The sequence below is a fragment of the Mobula hypostoma genome, chromosome 2 (assembly GCF_963921235.1).
Source record: "Mobula hypostoma chromosome 2, sMobHyp1.1, whole genome shotgun sequence".
In the NCBI taxonomy this organism is placed as follows: domain Eukaryota; kingdom Metazoa; phylum Chordata; class Chondrichthyes; order Myliobatiformes; family Myliobatidae; genus Mobula; species Mobula hypostoma.
The window spans coordinates 133749956-133773835 of record NC_086098.1 but is presented as its reverse complement, the minus strand read 5'-3'; the positions used below and the strand labels follow the sequence as shown (position 1 = coordinate 133773835).

Genomic DNA, 23880 nt, shown 5'->3' with positions numbered 1-23880 from the left:
ACTCAGAGGTAATGCAGCGAGTCAAGAACACGACTTCACTCCATGAGCTCTACCAGAAGTCCATCAAAACAGTCAACATTTCAGGGCAAGATCTATCATCAGGACTGAAAAGGAAGGGGGATAATGCCAGAATAAGAAGGTGAGGGGAGGGGAAGGAGGACAAGGTAGAAGGTGATAGGTGAAGCCAGGTAGGCGGAGGTGGGTAAAGTGCAAGAAGCTGGGAAGTGATGGGAGGAAAAGAGAAAGTACTGGGGAAAAAGGAATCTGATAAGAGAGGAGAGTGGATCATGGGACAAAGAGAACGAGGAGGGACGCGAGGGGGAAGGTGAGGAGAAGAAGTAAGAGGCCAGAGTAGAGAACTGAAGGGGGAAGGGGAGAAAGAAATCATCAGAAGAAATCGATATTCATGCCATCAAGTTGGAGGCTACCTAGACAGAATGAGGTATTGCTCCTCCATCATGAGAGTGGCAAAAGAAGAGGCCATGGGAAGGGGGATAGGAATTTAAATAGTTGGCTACCATAAAATTCAGCTTTTCATCAATGGGGTAGAGAGGCGCGACAAAGTGTTCCAACAATCTATGTTGGGTCTCACCAATATAGAAGAGGCTACATTGGAAGCACCAGATACAGTAGACAACCCCAAAAATTTCACAGGTAAAGCGTTAGCTCACCTGGTTTGGGGCCCTGAATGGAGGTGAGGGAGGTGAATGAACAGGTGTAGCACTTGGGCCACTTGCAGGGATAAGTGCCGGGAAGGAAATTAATGAAGCGGGATGAATGACAAGGGAATTGAGGAGGGGGCAATCCCTGCAGAAAGCAGAGAGTGCGGGGGGGGGGGGTATGCGACAAGCTTGATGGTATGGTCTTTTAGATGCAGAGGCTTATGGGGTCGTAGTATAGGACAAGAGGAAACCTATCCTGGTTAAGGAGGCAATAAGATGGGGTGAGCATAGCATCTGGGAAACTTAGGAGATGCTGGTGAGGGTAGCAGTTATGGTGGAGGAAGGGAAACCCCATTCTTTGAAGGAGGAAGACATCTCTGAAGGCCTGGATAGGAAAGACTCATCTTTGGAACAGGCGTGATGGAGACAAAGGAAATGAGAAAAGGAAATAGTATTTTTACAGGGTGGGAAGACAAATAGATAAGATAGCTGTGGGAATCAGTAGGTTTTTTTACCACTAGACAGTTTGTCTCCAGAGATGGAGACAGAGGGATCAAGAAAGGGAAGAGAGGTGTCAGAAATGGACCGAGTGAATTTAAGGGCAGGGTGGAAGTTGGAGGCAAAGTTGATGAAATCGACAAGCTCAGCATGGATGCAGAAGCAGCACCAATGCAGTTGTCAGTGTAGCACAAAAAGTTTTGAAGAGCAATACCAGTGAAATCTTGGAACATGGACTTTTGCGCATTGCAGACGAAAATAGAGGCTTAGCTGGCACCCATATAAATGCTCATGTCTCCACCTTGAGTTTGAAGGAAGTGGGAGGAGCCGAAAGAGAAATGGTTGAGTATGCAGACCAGTTCTGCCAGATGGAGGAGGGTGGTGGTGGAGAGCAACTGCTTAGGGCTGTTGTTGAGAGAGAAGCGAATGAGTTTGCTGAATGCCTATGAGGTTGCTTTTTAGAGCAGCTTGTCGTTAAGCCTACTAGGGGATCAGCTATACTGGATTGGGTATTATGTAATGAACCAGAGGTGATCAGGGAACTTAAGGTAGAAGAACCCTTAGGAGGCAGTGATCACAATATGATTGAGTTCAAACTTGACAGGGAGAAAGTAAAGTCTGATGTAGCAGTATTTTGGTGGAGTAAAGGAAATTACAGTGGCATAAGAGAGGAATTGGCCAACATAAATTGGAAGGAGCTGCTGGCAGGGATGACAGCAGAGCAGCAATGGTGAGAGTTTCTGGCGGGGGGGGTGGGGGAAGGAAGGTGCAGGATAGATGTATTCCAAAAACAAAAAAAAATTCAAAGGCAAAATAGTACAACCATAGCTGACAAGGGAAGTCAAAGCTAATGTAAAAGCAAAAGAAAGGGCATATGACAACACAAAAATTAGTGGTAAGACAGAGGATTGGAAAGCTTTTAAAAACCTACAGAGAGAAACTATAAAAATCATTAGGAGGGAAAAGATGAAATATGAAAGCAAGCTAGCAAACAATTTCAAAGTTGATAGTAAAAGCTTTTTCAAGTATGTAAAAAATAAGAGAGATGAGAGTGGATATAGGACCAGTAGAAAATGACCAGATGAACTGCTCCCTAGGGTTCTGAAAGAGGTAGCAGTAGAGATTTTGGGAGGTATTAGCAATGATCTTTCATAAATCATTGGAGTCTGGCATGGTGTCAGAGGACTGGAAAATTACAAATGTCACTCCACCCTTTAAGAAAAGAGAAAGACAGCAGAAAGGAAATTATAGACCAGTTAGCCTGACCCCAGTGGTTGGGAAGATGTTGGAGTCAATTGTTAAGGATGAGGTTATGGAGTACTTGGTGACACAGGACAAGCTAGGACAAAGTCAGCATGGATTCCTTAAGGGAAAATCATGCCTGACGAATTTACCTGAATTCTTTCAGATTAAAAGTAGGATAGATAAAGGGGATGCAATGGATGTTGTATATTTGGACTTTCAGAAGGCCTTTGATAACGTGCAACACATGAAGCTGCTTATCAGGTTAAGAGCCCATGGTAGTACAGAAAAGTTACTGGCATAGTTAGAACATTAGGTGATTGGTAGGAGGCAGCAAGTGGGAACAAAAGGATCCTTTTCCGGTTGGCTGCTAGTGACTAGTGGTATTCCACAGAGGTCGGTGTTGGGACTGTTTCTTTTTATGCTGTATATCAATGATTTAGATGATGGATTAGATGGCCTCATTGCCAGGTTTGCAGCTGATTCAAAGCTTGATGGAAGGTCAGGTAGTGTTGAGGAAACAGGCAGGCTGCAGAATGAGGTAGAGAAATTAGGAGAATGAGCAAGGAAGTGGCAAATGAAATAACAGTATTGGAAAATGCATGGTCATGCACTTTGGTAGAAGAAATAACTGTGCAGACTATTTTCTAAATGGAGAGAAAATCCAAAAATATGAGAAGCAAAGGGACTTGGGAGTCTTTGTACAGAACACCCCAAAGCTGCCGCTGCTACTGTGCGATCAAGAATCTCTGGAGGGGAAGGCCCCAAATCCTCGGCTTTGCCTATTGCCTGTTGCCAGGGCTGGGGTTGAAGCGCTCAGCAGAGATGGTGCTCGGCGTCGGAGGCTCAAAGTTTTTGGACGGACTCAAGAGTCAGCTGTGGTTGGCAGTTCACGGCAGGGAGAGTTTTTCTTCCTTCTACCGTCTGCGTGAGATGATGGGACTTTCGAGAGACTTTGAGACTTCCAGACTTCTTTTTTACCATGCCCATGGTCTGTTCTTTATCAAATTACGGTATTGCTTTGCACTGTTCTAACTATATGTTATAATTATGTGTTTTTTGTCAGTTTTTCAGTCTCGGTGTGTCTTGTGTTTCTGTGATATCATTCTGGAGGAATATTGTATCATTTCTTAATGCACGCATTACTAAATGATAATAAAAGAGGACTACGTGTCCTCATAATCTAATCTAATCTAAAGGTTAATTTGCAGGTAGAGTCAATGGTGAGGAAGGCAAATGCAATGTTAGCATTCATTTCAAATGGTCTAGAATAAAACAGTAGGGATGTTATACCGAGGCTTTATAAGGCACTGGTCAGACCTCACCTAGACTACTGTGAACAGTTTTGGGCTTCTGATATAAGAATAGATGTGCTGGCATTGAACAGTTCAGAGAAGGTTCACAAGGATGATTCTGGGAATGAAAGGGTTATCTTACGAGGTACTTTTGATAGCTCTATGTCTATACTCGCTGGAATTTAAAGGATGAGGAGGGATCTCACTGATATCTTTCCAATGTTGAAAGGCCTAGACAGAGTAGATGTGGAATGGATGTTTCCCATGACTGGGGAGTCTGGAACAAGGGGCACAACCTCAGGACAGAGGGTCGTCCATTTAAAACAGAGATGGGGAGAAATTTCTTTAGACAGAGGGAGATGAATTAGTGGTATTTATTACCACTGGCAGCTGTGGAGGCCAGGTCATTGTGTGCATTTACGGCAGAGCTTGATAGGTTCTTGATTGGACATGGCATCAAAGGTTAAGGGGAGAAGGCTGGGGAGTGGGGCTAAGGGAGGGGAAAAAAGTCATAATTGAATGGCGGAGCAGACTCGTTGGGCCAAATAGCCTAATTCTATTTCTATGTCTTATGGCTTTAAGGCCTTGATTGGGGATAAAAGTGTACATGGACTGGAAATAAATGGTGAAAATGAGGCAATCATAGCCAGGGAATTGAAAGTTGTTGAGGAGATTGAGAGCATGTGAAGTGGGAAGGGACTGAAACAAGGGGGATAAAATGGAATCGAAGTTTGCGGACATGAGTTCATGGGGACAGGAGCAGGCAGAAGCAATGGGCCTACCCAGACAATCAGGTCTGTGGATCTTAGGTAGGAGGTAGAAGTAAGCAGTGTGGGTTAAAGGGACTATGAGGTTGGCGGCAGCGGATTGGAGATCTTCAAAGTTGCTGCAGTTGGTGATGTTGCAGGAGACAATGGCCTGATGGTCTTGAGTGGAGTCCTTTTCAACTGATAAGTAAGAGGAGTTGTTAGAGCTTCCCATCTGTGGTCAGCAAGGTAGAGGACAGTCCACCCCACTGTAACAGCACCCGCTTAGCCTACGAGTCTCTTGGTTAGGTTGGCACTGATGCAGACAATGCAGTGCAGTGTATTCAGAGAGGGTAAGGTTTGAAGAGCAGAGCGGAATGCTGAAGTTGAGCTGATTGATGTTTCGTTGGCAATTAGAGATGAAAAGATCCAGAGCAGGCAGAAACAGTGAGCCTACCTGGCCCATCGGCTTCGTGGATCTTAGGTAGAAGGTAGAATTGAGCAGTGCAGGGTAAAGGAACCATGAGGTTGGTGGCAGTAGATTGGAGATCTCCAGAGGAGAGAGAAATGCTGAAGTGAACTTGGTTGATGTCTCGTTGGCTATTAGAGATAAAAAGATCCAGAGTGGGGGGTCCCAGAAGAGGAGAGTTGGAGACGGGAGAAAGGAATATCAGTGTAGGGTTAGAACCACAGAACACTACAGCACAAAAAACAAGCCATTCAGCCCTTCTAGTCTGTGCCGAAACTTTATTCCGCTAGTCCCATTGACCTGCACCCAGTCCATAACCCTCCAGACCTCTCTCATCCATGTATCTATCCAATTTATTCTTAAAATTTAAGAGTGAGCCGGCATTTACCACGTCAGATGGCAGCTCGTTCCACACTCCCACCACCCTCTGAGTGAAGAAGTTCTCCCTAATGTTCCCTCTAAACCTTTCCCCTTTCACCCTAAAGCCACGTCCTCTCGTATTTATCTCTCCAAATCTAAGTGGAAAGAGCCTATTCGCATTTACTCTGTCTATACCCCTCATAATTTTGTACACCTCTATCAAATCCCCCCTCATTCTTCTATGCTCCAAGGAATAAAGTCCTAACCTGTTCAATCTTTCCCTATAACTCAACTCCTGAAGACCCTAGTAAATCCTCTCTGCACTCTTTCAATTTTACTGATATCCTTCCTATAGTTAGGTGACCAGAAATGCACACAATACTCCAAATTTGGCCTCACCAATGTCTTATACAACCTCCCCATAACATCCCAACTCCTATACTCAATACTTTGAATTATGAATGCCAGGATACCAAAAGCCTTCTTTAAAACCCTGTCTACCTGTGACGCCACTTTCAGGGAATTATGTGTCTGATCTCCCAGATCCTTTTGTTCTTCCACACTCCTCAGTGCCCTACCGTTTACTGTGTATGTCCTACCTTGATTTGTCCTTCCAAAATGCAACACCTCACACTTGTCTGCATTAAATTCCACCTGCCATTTCTAGCCCAATTTTCCAGTTGGTCCAGATCCCTCTGCAAGCTTTGAAAGCCTTCCTCGCTGTCCACAATGCCTCCAATCTTAGTGTCATCAGCAAACTTGCTGATCCAATTTACCACATTATCATCTAGATCACTGATATATATAGGCAACAAACAATTATTCAGAGCCCTTACCAAAGAAGTGGACTTGGAGAAAGAGGCAGCAGAAGAAGAGCTCCACATTGTGGCTGGCTTGGACCTCACTGTGATGCAGGCACAGCGGAGCAAAGGAAAAGCCTCAGAGAGGGAAAGGTTGGAGTGAATGGTGAAGACATGGCAAGGATCAGAGGAGCGAAGAGAGCTGGTGGCATCAGAGAAAAGGGAAGTGTTAGGGTGTTCAGCGAAATTGGGGTGGAGGAAGGTGGAGACACTCTTGACAAGTGACAGAGGAGTTTGAGAGACCCGACAATGGGGAATAGTGGTGGGGGAAGGGAAGCCTCAGGGCACAGCGGCAATGTGAGAGGTCTCCAGTCTCAGTCCAGAGGTGGAGGCTGGAGAGGTAAAAGCTGCATAATTCACGGTCTTAAAGCATCTGACGCTGTTGGAACCAGAGTTGATGACAGCGTTATCCACGGTCTGGAGGCATTAGGGCTGTTGGAAGCAGAATTGGAGATGGCAGGATCCGCAGTTTGGAGACTGCGGGATCCACGGTCTGGAGGCATCCGATATAATCGAGGTCCGAGTGGGAGGCGGAAAAGGCCGCAGTTCAGTGCATCGGAACTGGAGTTGGAGATTACAGGATCTGTCTCTAAAGTGAATAGCAGTAGCAACTTTGCCCCAGGGTCAGAAGGTTGTGCATTTAAGTCCCATTATAGAAACTAAAGTACAAAGATTCATACTAACTCTCCCTCGTTATTTCAAGGTAGTTCTGCACTCTCAAAGGTGCTATGAAAAGACAAAATTATTCCTTGTGTGATATGTCAGCTGGACATATAAGAACCTAAAGCATCAAAGGCAGCCAGAGAATCATTCCTGATGTAGAATCTACATTAATTCCTCAGCTGACATTACTAAAACAGACGACCAGGTTATTGACACAATGGAGCTTATAGAAACTTCTTTGCACCAAATCGGACTCTACGTTCCTATTGACCAGAATTCAGTTTTACTTCACTGTCTGTCAAGTGCTCTACAGCATGCAAATCAATGTGGGCTGTTTTAACTTGGGATGGTACACCACACAAAACAACTCAGGTTGTTACAGAAAACTGTAAAATCTACAGATTGTGGAGGTGAAAGTTCCTATTCAAATGCAGCTATGACTTGTGTTGGCTATCATTTGTCAACTAGGCACACTTAGTTTCAACTTCTAGTGCAAACAGCTCAGTGCAAAAGCAAGGCAGCCCAGTTAGTGAAGGACTACAGTTGTGACGAACTATCAGAAATATCATGTTCCCACTTGAACTGTAGACAGATTGCAAACTGATACATGGTCAAAGTATAGATATCCCATTGTATTCCAGAAGAAAAATCAGTAAGTTCACCAGAGCTTTGTCCAACAGTTATCCCACAGCCTCAAATACTAGAGCTGGTAACTTACCTCATCACTACATGTAGAATCTTGTTAAACACAAAGTTGCTGTCCATTAATCATGTCTCTGAATATTAGAAATAATTCGCATTTTGTTTTCAAAATGTAAAAACCTGCCTGATCACTCAAGAACGACTCCTTCCCCACTGTATTCAAATTTCTAAACCTATCAACTCTTTCAGATCCCATTCCTGGTGGTGCTGCCATGTTCTCAAACCTACAGTGCCAATAAAAAGTATTCACCACCCCCTGTTACAATCAACGGAGGAAGCAAACCCAAGTGCAGGACACAGGCACGAAGATTGAGTCCAGCTGCTTACACGGGCATAAACACCGAACAGTGAACAGGAGGAATCTTGACACGAAGCTCCGATATGGAACCTTGACACGGAGCCTTGACTTAGGGAAACGGAGTCTCATAGGTAAACCTTGAAACAGGAACCAGACTTAGAACAAACAAATCTAAGTGGTCGGGGAACGTAGTTATCTCACAGGAAAAAAAGACAAACGAACTGGCAATTAATGGTTGTGATGCCAGGGTTCTCATACTGCAGTTCTTGATGGAGACCAGCTGTGCTGTCATCAAAGTGAATTAGCAGTAAATGGAAAATTAATGATTGGAATCAAGGCATAATTAAAGGAGATTAGGAGCAAGATAGGGGATTAAAGATCAGGACCATGACACTCCTTGGAAGTTTTCATGTTTTATTATTTTACAACATTTAATCAGTTAACTTAATTTGGCTTTTTCAACATTGATCAACAGAAGGGACTTTTTTGTGTCAAAGTGAAAACAAATTTCTACAAATTGTTCTAAATTTATTACAATTATTAAGCACAAAATAATTGATTGCATAATTACTCACACCACTCAAGTCAGTATTTAGCAGATACACCTTTGGCAGCAATTACAGCATTGAGCCTGTGTGGATAGGTCTCTATCAGCTTTGCAAATCTGGACACTGCAATTTTTCCCCATTCTTCTTTACAAAACTGCTCAAGCTCTGCAATCTGACACATTGCATGAGGATCATCAGTGAACAGCCCCTTTCAAGTCCAGCCACAAATTCTCAATTGGATTGAGGTCTGGAATTTGACTTGGCCACTCCAGAACATTAACTTTGTTGTTTTTAACCCATTTTGTGTAGCCTTGGCTTTCTGCTGGGGCCATTGTATTGCTGGAAAACAAATCTTCTCCCAAAACGCAGCTCTCTTGTAGACTGCATCAGGTTTTCCTCCAAGATTTCCCTGTATTTTGCTGCATTCATTTTACCCTCTATCTTCATAAGCTTTCCAGGGCCTGCTGCAGTGAAGCATCCCCACAGCAAGATGCAGCTACCACCATGATACCATCACGACACAGATGGTGTGCTTTTGATGACGTCTGGTGTTTGGCTTACTCCAAACATAGCTTTGAGACTAATGGGCAAAGCAGCTCAATTTTGGTTTCATCAGACCACAGAACTTTCTTCCTGCTGACTTCAGTCTCACACATGCCTTTGTGCAAACTAGTCGAGATTTCATGGGAGTTTTTTTCCAATGGTGGCTTTCTCCTTGTCACTCTTCCACAAAGCTGCGACTGGTGGAGCACCCAGGTAACAGTCGTTGTATGTGCAATCCCTCCCATCTAAGCCACTGAATCTTGTAACTCCTCCAGACTTGTCATAGGTCTCCCTCACTAGTCCCCTTCTTGCATGACCACTCAGTTTTTGAGAATGGTCTGCTCTAGGCAGATTTACAGCTGTGCCATATTCTTTCCATTACTTGATGATTGACTTAACTATACTCCAGGGGATATCCAGTGACTTGGAAATGTTCTTGTAACCATCTCCTGACTTGTGCTTTTCAATAACCTTTTTGCGGAGTTGCTTAGAGTGTTCTTTTGTCTTCATGGTGTAGGTTTTGCCAGGATACTGACTCACCAGCAGTTGGGCCTTCAAGATACAATTGTATTTTAACTACAATCAATTGAAACACCTTGACTGTGCATGGTGATCTCCATTTAAATAATTATGTGACTTCTAAAGGCAATTGGCTGCACCAGTTAAGATTTGGTGTGTCATAATAAAGGGGGTGAATACATACACAATCAATTATTTTGTGTTTTTTATTTTTAATTAATTTCGATCACTTTGCAGAGATCTGTTTTCACCTTGACAGGAAAGAGTCTTTTTCTGTTGATCAGCGTCAAAAAAAGCGAAATTAAATCCACAGTGATACCATGTTGTAAAACAATGAGACATGAAAACTTCTGGGGGGGGGGGAGGAGAGGTGAATACTTTTTATAGGCACTGCATTTCTTTCTTCTCTGTTACTGGCACTTCAGTATTTCTCTTTGCACTACCTCAGTCTGCACTACCATACTTCACACTTCTCCACAGTTCTGCACTCATTGCTGTATATTGTATCCATTATTGCTACACTGTGGACTTCACACTTAATTGCACCTGGGTGCCTTGACACTAGCCTGAATCTGTATATGGCTAGGCACCGAAAAGCAGTCCTGAATTTATTTTGGGTTCTTGAAGAAAAGCTCACCGCCAGTAAGAAAAATCTCTTCACTGACCTGGTGCTGACAACATTTTCTGTCCACAGATGCTCAAGGCACAACTCTGGAATGACCGGCTCTGTTTCAGATACAAGCAGCGAGTCACTGAGGGTGCTGTTTGGGGAGTGGGAATTCCGGCCTCGCTTTGGAGAAGGAGTGTAGGTTGATAAGTTGAATCGCTGAATGCCAGAGAAAGCTGAAGCTCCCAGCGAAGGGGAATGAGATCGGCTGGAAGAAAAGAAAATATCTTACAAAATTAGCAGACAGCAGCAACAGATTTATAGGAGACACAAAACCTAGCAGTAGACCATAAGACCATAAGATAGAGGAGCTGAATTATGCCATTCAGCCCATCAAGTTTGCTCTGCCATTTCATCATGGCCGATCCATTTATCCTCTCAGCCCCAAACCCCTGCCTTCTCCCCTTACCACTTCATGCCCTAACCAATTAAGAAAGTATCAACCTCTGCCTTAAATATACATAAAGACTTGGCCTCCACAGCCATTAACAGTTATCTAAGTCATTAATGCATTATTTTTACCCTCCTAACATGCACTTTCCACCAATAAAATAAAGGAGAAGGGGACATAAAGACAGATTACCATTAGAAAATTGACTACTTTTACAACCAGCTCAGAGTATAAATATCAACAAGGCTATATTGTTGGCACCGGAGACAAGTACTGGGAGCGACCACCTATCAGGAAATCTCAAACTGGGAAATCCTAGTGAGTCAAGCAGAGCAGCAAGAGTTGTTTAGGCAGTACGAAGGAGAAGAAGAAAGAAATGATGAAGAATTCTTTACTCAGAGTGGTAGCTGTGTGGAACAAGCTTCCAGCAGAAGTGGTTGAGGCAGGTTCAATGTTGTCATTTAAAATTAAATTCGATAGGTATATGGACAGGAAAGGAATGGAGCGTTATGGGCTGACTGCAGGTCGGTGGGACTAGGTGAGAGTAAGAGTTTGGCACGGACTAGAAGGGCCAAGATGGCTTGTTTCTGTGCTGTAATTGTTATATGGTTATATGGTTAAATCTTTGACACGATTCCGGACATAGTGTTATGCTGATCAAAGGCAGAAACCTGATCACAGAGGGGAAGAAACTATTCCTGAATCGTTGAGTGTGTGCCTTCAGGCTCCTGTACCTCCTCCCTGATGGTAGCAATGAGAAGAGGGCACATCCTGATGGGGTACTCAACGATGGAATGCTGCCTTTTTGAGGCATTGCTGCTTGAAGATGTCCAGGATACTAGCAAGGCTAAACCTCTCAATCTTACCACCAGTTTTTCTATAGGGCTTTCAGTTTGATGAAGACAAAAATAGTCATAGAGAAGTACATCACAGAAACAGACCCTTCAGCCCATCTCATACATGCTGAAACCATCGAAACTGCCTATTCCCATCAACCTGCACCATGACCATAGCCCCCCATACCCCTACCATCCATGTACCCATCCAAACTTCTCTTAAATGTTGAAATTGAGCTTACATGCACCACTTGTGTTGGCAGCTCATTCCACACTCTCATGACCCTCTGAGTGAAGACGTTTCCCCTCATGTTCCCCTTAAACCTCACCTTTTACCCTTAACCCATGACTTCTGGTTGTAGTCCAAGCCAGTCTCAGTGGTGGGACTTCCATGTACCCTATTTATACCCCTCATAATTTTGTATAACTCTATTAAAACTCCTCTCAATCTTCTATGTTCTAAAGAACCTATTCAATCTTTCCCTATAACTCAGGTCCTCCAGACCCGGCAAGATCCTTGTAAATTTTCTCTGTACTCTTTCAACCCTGCTTACATCTTTTGTGTAGGCAGGTGATCAAAACTGCACACAATACTCCAAATTAGGTCTCACCAAAAATCCTATACAACTTCAACATAACATCCCATCCTCTATACTCGATACATTGATTTATGAAGGACAATGTGCCGAAAGCTTTCTTTACAACCCTATCTACATGTGATGCCACTTCCAATGAATCATGTACCTGTATTCCTAGTTCCCTTTGTTCTACCACATTCCTCAATGCGCTACCGTTCAGTTTGTAAGACCTACACAGGTTAGTTCTACTGAAGTGCATAACCTCGCACATGTCCGCATAAGATTCCATCTGCCATTTTTCAGCCCGTTTTTCCAGCTGACGCAGATCCCTCTGCAACCCATGATAGCCTTCCTCACTGTCCACTACACCCCCAATCTTGGTGTCATCTGCAAATTTGCTGATCCATTTAAGCACAATATCACCCAGGTCATCGATATAGATGACAAACAACAAAGGACCCAGCACCAAGTCAGAGACACAACCCTCTACTTACATTCTCTGGTTTCTCCCACAAAGCCAATGCCTAATCCAATTTACTACCTCATCCTGAACACCAAGCGACTGAACCTCCTTGACCAGCCACCCATGCAGGACCTTGTCAAATGCCTTGCTAAAGTCCATGTAGACAACATCCACTGCCTTGCCTTTATCCACTTTCCTGGTAACTTCCTCCAAAAACTCTGTGAGGTTAGTTAGACATGACCTACCATGCACAAAGCCATGCTGATGTCCTTCATCAGTCCATGTCTATCCAAATACTTAGAACACCTTCCAATAACTTTCCCGCAACTGATGTCCAACTCACCGGCCCATAACTTCCTGCTTTCTGTTTAGAGCCTTTTTAAAACAGCAGAACAACATTGGCCATCTCCAATCCTCTGGGATCTCTCTTGTCCCTAAAGATGTTTAAAATATCTCTGCGAGGACCCTGGCAATTTCTGCAATTGCCCCCTGTAGCATCCAAGGGAACACCTTGTCAAACCCTGGGGATTTATCCACCCTGATTTGCCTGAGGGTAGCAAACACCTCCTCCACTGTAATCTGTACAGGGTCCATGAAGTTGATGCCACTTTGCCTCACTTCTATAGACTCTGTCTCCCGAGTAAATACAGATGTAAAGATTGCATTTCAGGTCTCCCCCGTCTGTTTTGGCTCTACACATGGATTACCATTCTGGTTTTCCAGGGGACCAATTTTGTTCCTTACAATCCCTTTGCTCTTAACATATCTGTAAAAACCCTTAGGATTCTCCTTCACCTTGTCTGCTGGACTTCTGCAACTTCATGCCTTCGTTTAGCCTTCCTGATTTCTTTCTTAAGTGTTCTCTTGCATTTCTTGTACTCCATAAGCACCTCATTTGTTCCTGCTATGCACCTCCTTTTCTCTCTTAGCCTCAATATCTCTTGAAAGCCAAGGTTCCCTTCACATGTTTCTTTACCTTTTATTCTGACAGGCACATACAAGCTTTGTACTCTCAAAATTTTGTTTTTGAACGCCTCCCAATTTCCAAGTACAACTTTGCCAGAAAACAGCCTGCTGCAATCCACAGTTGTCAGATCATGTCGGATACCATCAAAATTGGCCTTTCTCCAACTTAGAAACTCAACCCTCACACCAGATCTATCTTCTTGCATATTTAATTTGAAACTAATGGCATTGTGGTCACTAGACGCAAACTGTTCCCCTACACAAACTTCTGTCACATGTCCTGTCTCATTCTCTAATAGCAGATCCAGTATTACACATTCTCTCATTGGGAATTCTATATACGGATGAAGGAAACTTTCCTCTAGACCTTTGACAGTATGAGATTCCAGGTCAAAATCACCTACTATAACAACCTTATGTTTCTTGAAACAGTCTGTGATCCCTGTGCAACTTTGTTCCTCTAAATCCCTTGGACTGTTGAGTGGTCTGTAATATTTCTCAGTTCTATCCATAAAGCCTCACTAGTCAAGTTCTCCAGTCCGCCCTGACAGAGTACTACTGCGACATTTTCCCCGGCTAGTAATGTCACCCCTCCTCCTTTAATCCCTCCCGCTCTGTCATGTCTAACACAACGGAACCCCGGAATATTGAGCTGCCAGTCCTGCCGTTCCTGCAACCAAGTCTCACTAATGGCTGCAACATCATAATTCCAGGTATTGATCCATGCCCTAACGCATCTGCCCTTCCTAGGATACTTCTTGCATTGAAATATACGCAGCTCAGGACACTAGTCACACCATAGTCAACCATTTGAGTCCTGACTTTGTCTGAACTCTTACCAACATCTGCCTCCACAACCTCTCTACTACATAGTTCCAGCACTATAGTCAACCCCCTGCAACTCTAGTTTATACACCACCGTGTAGCATCAACAAACCTTCTCACTAGGATAATAGTCTCTCTCCTGCTCAGGTATAAACCACACATTCTATACAGGTCTCACCTTCCCTGGAAGAGAGCCCAAGGATCGAAAAATCTTAAGCCCTCCCTCCTACACCAGCTCCTTAGCCACATGTTAAATTCTGTAATCTTCCTAGTTCTGGCCTCACCAGCATGTGGCATGGGTAGCAATCCTGAGACCAGAATCCTAGAGGTCCTGGCCTTTAACTTAGCACCTAACTCCCTGAACTCCCTATGCAGAACCTCGTCACTCATCCTACCCATGTCACTGGTACCTACAAGGATCACGACATGAGGCTACTCACCATCCCACTTAAGAATGCTGAGGACTCGATCCGAGATCCGACCATGGCACCAGGGAGGCAACATACCATCCAGGAGTCTCATTCTCACCCAGAGAGTCTCCTGTCCATTCCCCTAACTAAAGAATTCCCTATCACCACAGCGAACCTCTTCTTCCCCCCTTCCCTTCTGAGTCAGAAGAGTCAGACAGCCATCCACTGTGACTTTCCTCTGTTAGGTCAACCCCCACCCCACCAACAGTATCCAAAGTGATGAACCTATTGTTGCAGGGGTACCCTACAATGGCTCCTCAACCCCCTTTCCCTTTCTGATTGTCACCCAGTTTCCCATTCCCTGCACTTTGGGTAACTACCTTACTATATGTCCTATCCATCACCCCTTCAGCCTCCCGAACGATCCAGAGTTTATCCAGTTCCCTAACTCAGATTGTTCGAAGCGCAATCTGGATGAACCTTGCAGCTTTAATCGTCAGGGACACTGGAGATTGCTCTGCCTTCCCACATCCCACAAGGGGAGCATTCAACTATCCTGCCTGGCATCTCTACTGTCCTCTCTGAACAAAAATAAAGAAGGGAAGGGGAAAAGAAACTTAACCAAGAGCTTTTCTTTTCTTTCCTTTCTCTGACTGAAGCCTCTCTTTGCTGAAACCTTGAAGCCTTCAAGAGCTAAAGCCTCAAGATCACGAGTCTGACTCTGTCCACTCTGACGACGACTGCTGTGCTTGCCCCCGCCTTCCTTTAATTTGCTCGTTAATCAATCTCAAACGTGGATTGGTCAGAGCTCAGTTACACTGCCGCAATCCGCTGCTGCCTTTTTCTATTCAGGCAGTGGACCTGAGTGAAATTCCCCTCCTCTCAAACTTCCAATGTCCGGATTGGCCACTGGTTAGAGCTCAATTGCACTGCTGCAATCCGCTGCCTTTTTCCACTCAGGCACTGCTCTCAAACTTCTGATGTCTGCATTGGTCAATGGTCAAAGCTCAATTACTTAAATGAACCAGCTGGCAAGATACCTACCACAGGCACATAAGATCAGCCAAATGAGAAGTGAAACAAGACAAACAATAATTGAGAATGTGACCGAACAAAAGCAGCAGGCAGTGGTGAAAGAAAAGACTCAAATAATGTGAATACAAACAAATTTTGGAACTGCTACTGCAAAAATTGGCTGTTAGGCAACAGAGTCCGTGCTGTGTCCTGATGAAGCAATCCCATCAGTTCAATACTGCAAACTGTACCTATACACTGCACACTTGGTGCATAGGACTGAGATCAAGTGCATCATGTCCTTTGTCTGAACAGAGGATGGAACTGGATACAGCTTATTTTTCCCCATTTTACTCAAACAGTTTAATAAAAATGTAAATATTACAATACAAATCAAACAAATTCCAACTGAGTAACAGTTTTGCCTTTCTACTTATACAAAAGTCCCAGAAAATTTGGCAGTTGCATTGCAATGACCAGCTGTCAAAGCAGCATGATCTGAAAAAAGTCTTTGCTCAGGATACCTCTTCTTCAACAAACATTCCCATGTAGATGGGTATTATTTATTAACCTTGGTATCTTCCTGGTTTCATTATCATGGCCTTACTGGGCACATACTGGGTGATGGTGGTCTCATTCCTGGTGCTTTTGGTTAATTACCCTGAGGCTGCTATGAGCAGAGCTACATAAAGATGGTATTAAGCAGAGTCGTGGATGACAAATGGTTGCACATATGCGTCTGCATGGAAGTATGAAAGAAAGGAGAGTGGAAACATATGCAAGAGGAAAGAAAGCACAGGTCGTGGGTGAAAGACAAGGACCACTAGCAGCCACAGCTGTTGACAAATTGATGAACTTAAAAGTGAACACAAACACACACAAAATATACTTCATTATGAACAGATGCAATGTCAAGATAATCCCTAACTCAATACAAATATATTTATTAAACCAAATCCCAATGAATAACTAAAGGCAGCTGTCCAATATTACTTATGTCTCCAGGCCACCCAAGGATTATAAGAATCAGACAAGAAACTGGAATTGAGGCTTTACACTGGAGTAGCCATGACCATACTGAATGAAGACACGGGCTTTGGGGGAAGATTTGGTCTTAAGTCAAAACCAAAACAATTTGCTGTGTTTTGTCACATCACATTCCCGACTACATCGGTGCAAAAAGTGCGTCACCCTGTAACATCTTTCCCTTGCCTTTGCAACACTTAATGCAGTTATTGTGTAATTGCTCACCTCAGTGCCGCCATGTTTGAAATGGAAGGAGAATGAGAGCGCGAGTGTGTGCCTGGAGAGGCTGTGGATCTATTCTGGCTGGGGAAGGAAGAAATATTTTGGAATGGAGACGCCACTGGTGACTCCCCCTTTGAGACACTTCTGAGGTGAGCAGTCAGGGAACTGCTGGTGGCTATGTTCTGAGGAGTCCCCGCTGTACCGGGATGCCGTAGAACTGTGTTTTGTTCCTGTTCGGTGGGAGAAAACACAAGAATTACTGCCAGGTATTAAGAGATACTACAAGAAGGTAATCAGACAAAACTGTGGTCATTTTATTGGAACTTGTTACACCTACTCAGAGTGCCATGACTAATAAAGTGTATGCTGGTGACAGAGCGTGCTTCACTGTCTTCTGTCCAGCTCATGCGATACTGGTGTAAAGTTCAGACACATTCTAATCCATGCTAACCTGATCTTTCTTGAGGGTTACTTCAGCGTGGAGAATTGTTTCAGAGATTTGTTGTTAATAACAACATTTAAACAGACATTTCAATAAGCACATGGGCAGGAAAAGTTTACAACAGAGGTTCCCAACCTGGGGTTCACAGACCCCCTGCTTAATGGTGTTGGTCCCTGGCATAATAAGGGTTGGGAACCCCTGGATTAGAGGGATATGGGCCAAATGCAGGTAAGTGGGACCTTAGGTGTGTACTTTGATCGACATGGACAAATTAGGCCAAAGGGCCTGTTCGTGTACTCTAATACACTATGGTTCTTCTGGATGCTTAAAACGATGTAGTTTGGCACAGCTGGGCCTAAATGCTGGATCAAGAGGACAAAAGAATTTCCAAGATATAATTTACAACATCCTCAGGCTTCATTCATACCTATCTGCCTCTGAACAGTTGCCTTGTTAGGTACTTAAGAAGGTTCCTTAAGAGTCACTGCTGTGCATGTTGCATGTGTGAGCAAGACTGGGTAAGAGCTTCGATTTCCACTCCTGAGGAAATTATAGGTCCAGATAACAAGTCACCAGTTCCTTAATCACCCTTTAGGAGACCAGATATGTATTCCAAATTTATTGAACAAGAGTCGAATTATACAGGCACTTCGGCCCAACTTGTTCAGCTGGCCAAGGTGGCTATCTGAAGAGTCCCATTTGCCTGTGTGTGGCCCAAATCCTCCTCAAACTTTCCTATCCATACACCTGCTGAAATAACTTTTGTATGTACCTGCCTCTACCACTTCCACCAGCAGTTTGTCCCATGTACTCAACACCACCTGTGTGAAAAACATGCCCCTTCAGATATCCTTTAAATCTTATTCCTCTCACCTGAAACCTCTGCCCTCTAGTTGTCGACAGCAGGCAGAAAGAATGTGACCATCGACCCTAACAATGCCCTTGTGATTTTATAAATCTATATGAGTTCACACCTCAGTTTCCTTTGCCCCAGTAAGAGCAGTTGCAGCCTATCCAGTGGCTCCTTATAACTCCAGCCCTCCAGTCCTAGCAAAATCCTTGTGGACCTTTTCTGCACCTTCTCTGGCTTATTCACACCCTTCTTTTAGCAAGGCAACCAGGAATGCAGAGCAATACTCCAAGAGAAGTCTTACCACCATTTTGTACAGCTGTAACATGATATCCTGACTCTTGTAGTTAATACACCAACTGATTCACCACCCACTCTACCTATATCATCACTTTTGAGGAATTCTGTCTTATACCCGAAGGTCTCACTGTTCTAAAACACCCCACAGAACCCGACTATTGACTATATGTGCCTATATTGGCAACAGTTTTTCAAAACACTTAAGCTCAGTCCATAATGGCCATCCCATGCTCTTCACTGCAGGCACTTCTATTTCCCTCCCCATTCCCACACTGAGCTGTCCATACTGCAGGCGTGAAACCTAACATGAACTGGAGGAGCAACTCCTTACATTCTGCCTGGGTGGTCTACAACCCACTGGTACGAATATTGAGTTTTCTCATTTTTTGGTAAATCCGTCCCAAATCCTTTTTTACTTTTATTCCCCTCTCCTGCCCCCACCTCCTCCTCCACAGCCATTTCTTCTTCTGATCCACCCATCCTCCAATTTTTCTCCTCCTCCCTGGCCCCCCTTCACCCGGCTTTGTCCCCTGACACCTCCTGATTCCATCCTTCCATCCACCCAATGCACATACAGGTTCTTCTCCACACCCTCTTCTCCAAACCCCTGTCACCAAAATCTGATTCCAACTATCATTCCCTTCTCCTTCTCCTCTGACGATTCCCTTTACTTATCCAAATTCAGCTCTGATGGTGCTTTGTGTTCCTGCCTACCTCCCTCCAGCAGCCGTGTCCCATCTTCACACTATCCTTCCCCCACTTTGATTCATCTCTTGCTTTTTCCTTTTCCTCTTTTTGTCTGCTCCTATCATCCCAACTCATCTCCTCTACCTGGCCATAACTACCTGTCATCTTACACCCTTCACCACAGTCCATCATTCGCCTCAGAATCCTTTCCCCTCTCGATACTGGCCATCTGTTTCTCCATCCTCAACCCTGATGCAAGGTTTTGATCTGGAATGTTGACAGCTTCTTTCCTCCCACCGATGCTTCTCGACCCACCGAGTTTCTCTGACAGTTTGGGTTACTGTGTATATCCTACCCTGTTTTAACGTCCCAAAATGCATCGCTCTGCACATGCCTGAGCGAATTCCATCAATCATTCCCTTACCCACTTTCTTAGATCCTGTGGTAACCTTGGGCAATTTTCTTTACTCTCCACTGTACTGCCTAATATTGTTGTCGTACATAAACTTCCTAATCATGCCACCTACATTCTCATCAAAATTGCTTATTTGTCAAAAACACAGAACCCAGCGTCAATCCCTGCTGCAAACCACTGATCACAAGGCTCCAGTTTGAGAAACAGCCTTTTCCTGCCACCCAATGACTCCTACCACTAAGCCAAATTTGTATCCAATTGACTAGATCACTCTGGATCCTATGTAATCTAAACCTCTGCACCAGCCTGCCATGTGGGACCCTGTCAAAAGCTTTGCTAAGTCCAGATAGATAATGTCAACTGCCATGCCCTCACCAATCCTCTTGCATATCTCTTCAAATATATCAACTAAATTCAAGAGCCAAGACTTCCCATACACAAAGGCATGCTGACCATCCCAATCACCCTTACAAACTGCAGACATAATTACTTGAACGTAAATTCTTCAATGACAATGATCATGTCTCCAGATGAACTGTACAAGCCTGTGAATACTCATGTTGATGTGTTAACTCTGCCTCATATTCCATGAAAATGTGACATTGTTCTTCTCAGCCAATAACTCAGAGGCCACGTGGCTGTGAAGACTTGGGAAGAGAGATTTATTGTTATACTGTTACAGCCGTCATGAGTATGAAATTTCTTGCAAAATAAGCTGGCTAATTTCCAACCAAATTCTCCTCCTTCCTCCTTATTAAAACATGCTTGATCACCTATTCATTCAGTCTTTGATTTAACAGCACACATCTCTATGCAGCCTTTTGGAATATCCCTTCTACTATATCCAATTTTACACTTAAATTTCAATGAACAGTGTATTCCAAATCCCAATAGCAAAGATATTTCCAGAGCTACTGTTCTTAATCGAGATCACACAGAAAAAGGCAGATAAAACTCCAAGGAACAGGTACCTCTGTTTTGATTTTACGTAATGCCCATACTGTATGCAAACACTGTACTGTGTCATAAGTCAAGATGATTGAAGGTGCCGTGTTGGAGAAAACTATTTTCAGGGTATAGTCAGCAACATACTGTACTCTTGGCACACTGGTCACACTTCCTGGAAGGGAGATAATAATACCTTAATTTTGTCACAAAATAATTCTTTAGAGAAATGTCACCAAGCAATGTAACTATAAATATTATCAAAACATAAATTATATTGAATTCAAAGACTGCATTCTAAAACAGGTTCAGAATCCCAGCTTTTAGGGGTACCAGCCTGATTATTAAAAAAAACCAAATGTTATTTTGTGAACAGTAGCTGAGCACCCATTAACTGTACATTTTTGCGATATTAATATTCTACTTCTAAGCATATTGTATTTATATTTTGATTGCATACTACATTGCATTGAAAATTTTAGCTATCTTTAAAGGTAATTTCCAACTTTTGTTAATCTTATCCATCTCTGTTTGTAAATTGTTTTATATTTCCAAAGTTACAAATAAATTGAACAGTTGCAAAAAAAAAGTTACACGTCTACTCTTGAATACAATAAACTAATTGGAGCAAAATCCAAATCAAGAGAACCAGCTCATTCCATTGAACAATGTTACCAATTTGTATTATAAGTAGAAGATTGCACTAGTTAACTGTTCAGTTCTATATTGTGCCTGATAAGCATCACCACAAAGAGAAGTGTGAATTAAGTTGGAACATTCATACAAAATAACATGATTGGCCAAAGATGAGAACAGGGAGCTGGCAACATTGTACTTAGAATAGGAAAGGTTACAAGTAGATTTGATTGAGATACTCACTATAAGATGAAAGATATAAAAGATAGAAGAAATCGTTTCACTAAAGGAGTCTCGGTAACCAGAGGATATTAATTTACGGAAGAGAAACTTATTATAAAACTAAATTGTAACAGGTGAACCTGCTGCCTACTCGGCACTACCCAAAAATAGCCAAACCCATCTCTTATCATGGTAACTGTCTGAAAATGAAACAGACTGCAAGCTTGCATATCATACCTGACCCTAAACTTTAACCTAATAGTCATGTCATCACTTCAGCAACCTCAGCAACTCTGCTAAACTCTCATAAACTGAAAATTTAAAAAAATTAACAGACCTCCCCAACACCACCCTCCTCTGTCTGGAGGAACTGGTCCTTATCCTCACCAATTTCTCTTTCAGCTCTTCCCCTTTCTCCAGACCCAAAGTGTAATCACAAGCCCCAGTTCCACCTATCTTTTTATTGGTTACATGAAGCAGTCCATGTCCCAAGTTTACTTTATTAACGCTGCCCAACTCTTTCTGTGCTACACTGACGACTGCATTGGCACTGCTTCATACATCCATGCTGAGTTTGTCAATTTTATCAACTCTGTCTCGAACTTCTGCCCTTAAATTCACTTGGTCCATCTCTGATACCTTACTCGATCTCTCTCTGTCTCTATCTCTCGAAACAGACTATCTACCAATAGCTTTTATAAATCTACTAACTCTCACAGCTATCTTAACTGTTCCTCTCCCAACCTGTCACTTGTAAAGATGCCATTCCCTTTTCTCAGTTCCTCTGTCTCTGATGCACCTGTTCCCAGGCTGAGGTTGTCCTTTCCAGGACATCGGAGCTGACGTCCTTCTTCACAGAACAAGGTTTCCCTTCCTCTACCATTAACGCTGCCCTCACCATCATCTCTTCCATTTCTCGGACATAAGCCCTCATGCCATCTTCACCACCTTAACAAAGAAAAAGTTCCTCTTGTCCTTACCCCATGAGCTGCCGCATATAGGATATCATTCTCTGCAATTTACACCATCTTCAGCAGGGTGCTGCTGTATGCTGATTCATCACCACTTTTGACTTGGCCAACAACAGTGGTGTCATCAGCAAACTTAAACATAGCATTGGAAAGCAGCCTAACAGCCACAAGTATAAAGCCATTAAAGCAGCGGGCTATGCACACAGCCTTGTGATGCACCTATGCTGATGGAGATTGTGGAGGAGTTATCATTGCCAACCTGAACTGACTGGGGTCTACAAGTGAGAAAATCAAGGATCCAGTTGCACAAGGAGTACTAAAGACCTGTGCTGATCAACTGGCTGGAGTGTTCACTGAGATCTTTTTTAACCTCTCTCTTTGGCAGTCCGAGGCACCCACCTGCTTCAAGCAGTCTTCAATTATACTGATGCCCAAGAAGTACATGGCAAACTTTTCACAATGTCTATAATCCAGAGGCACTTACATCCACTGTGATGAAGAGCTTTGGGAGGTTGGTGATCAAACATATCAACTCCTGCCAGAGAAGTAACTTGAATCTCCTCCAATTTGCCTACTGTCACAATAGATGCCATTTCAAAGGTTCATTTTATTGTCAAAGTATGCATGTACAACTCTGATATTTCTCTTCTCCAGATAGCCATGAAATACAGAAATACAGAATTTAAGAGAACTTCACTCAACTCTGGAAAATCTTTCAGCGAAGATACGTACATGCTCTTCATTAACTGCAGCTCAGTATTCAATACTATCACCCCCGCAAAACTAATCAATAAGCTGCAAGACTTAGGCCTCAATACCTCCTTGTGCAACTGGAGTACAAAATACCATGTTTACAATTTTCTCATTTCTTCTTTTAAAGACATGAGGTATTTTACAACACAAATTTTCTTGAAACACAGGACCGATCACCCACCGAGCCGATCAAGTAAAATAACTTGGTACATGTTGGGGTCCTCACCTCCTGGTTTACAAACAACAGGTGCAATTTCATCCAGTGGGTGCAGCATGCTGAACATCGTAGGCAATGGCTCCCTGCAACCAGTTACACAGCATGTCATCAGAATTAATACTACAACAAGACTCACCCCAATATGTGAGAAACTTACTTATTAGTGCACAGGAAGCTGTAGCTACTAATAATGGAGGGACGTTATATGGAGAGATTGTACAATGCAGGTTTATTTACACGATAATATAAGAGGGTGAAAAGTAACCATACAGAGGTTTATACGATAATGAAAGACACTGTGCAAAAAGAAGGAGGAAGAAGATGCAGACACACCCAGCCCTGAGACACCAGGCAAGGTCATTTGATTCCAAACGATCATTGTTGATGATTATAGAATGTCTCTCTGGTGCTTCCCACTCCCTCCTCTCTCCCTTCCCTTTTACCCAGCCATGATTCCCCTCTCCATGACCACTTCCCACTCTCAGTCCACAATAGGGAGCCATATCAGAATCAGGTTTATCATCACTCACATGTGTCATGAAGTTTGTGTTTTTTTTTTGCAGCAGCAGGACAGTGCAATACATTAAATTACCACCATACTGTGCAAAAGTATAAAAGGCACAAATCTCGTAAATAGCA

The 23880-nt window shown here is 43.3% G+C and overlaps 1 protein-coding gene across 3 annotated transcripts in view; it reads right to left on the bottom strand.

Annotated features, from left to right (window-relative positions):
* Positions 1-23880, bottom strand: part of anapc1 (anaphase promoting complex subunit 1) — a 243904-nt gene that overhangs the window by 199990 nt on the left and 20034 nt on the right. For all 3 annotated transcript variants that reach the window (XM_063040702.1, XM_063040703.1, XM_063040704.1), the window contains 4 exons: positions 23251-23324; positions 20469-20617; positions 16807-17033; positions 10071-10280 (listed from right to left, as the gene is read on the bottom strand). In XM_063040702.1, the coding sequence (XP_062896772.1) occupies positions 10071-10280; positions 16807-17033; positions 20469-20617; positions 23251-23324 (660 nt within the window). The remainder of the gene's footprint in view (positions 1-10070; positions 10281-16806; positions 17034-20468; positions 20618-23250; positions 23325-23880) is intronic.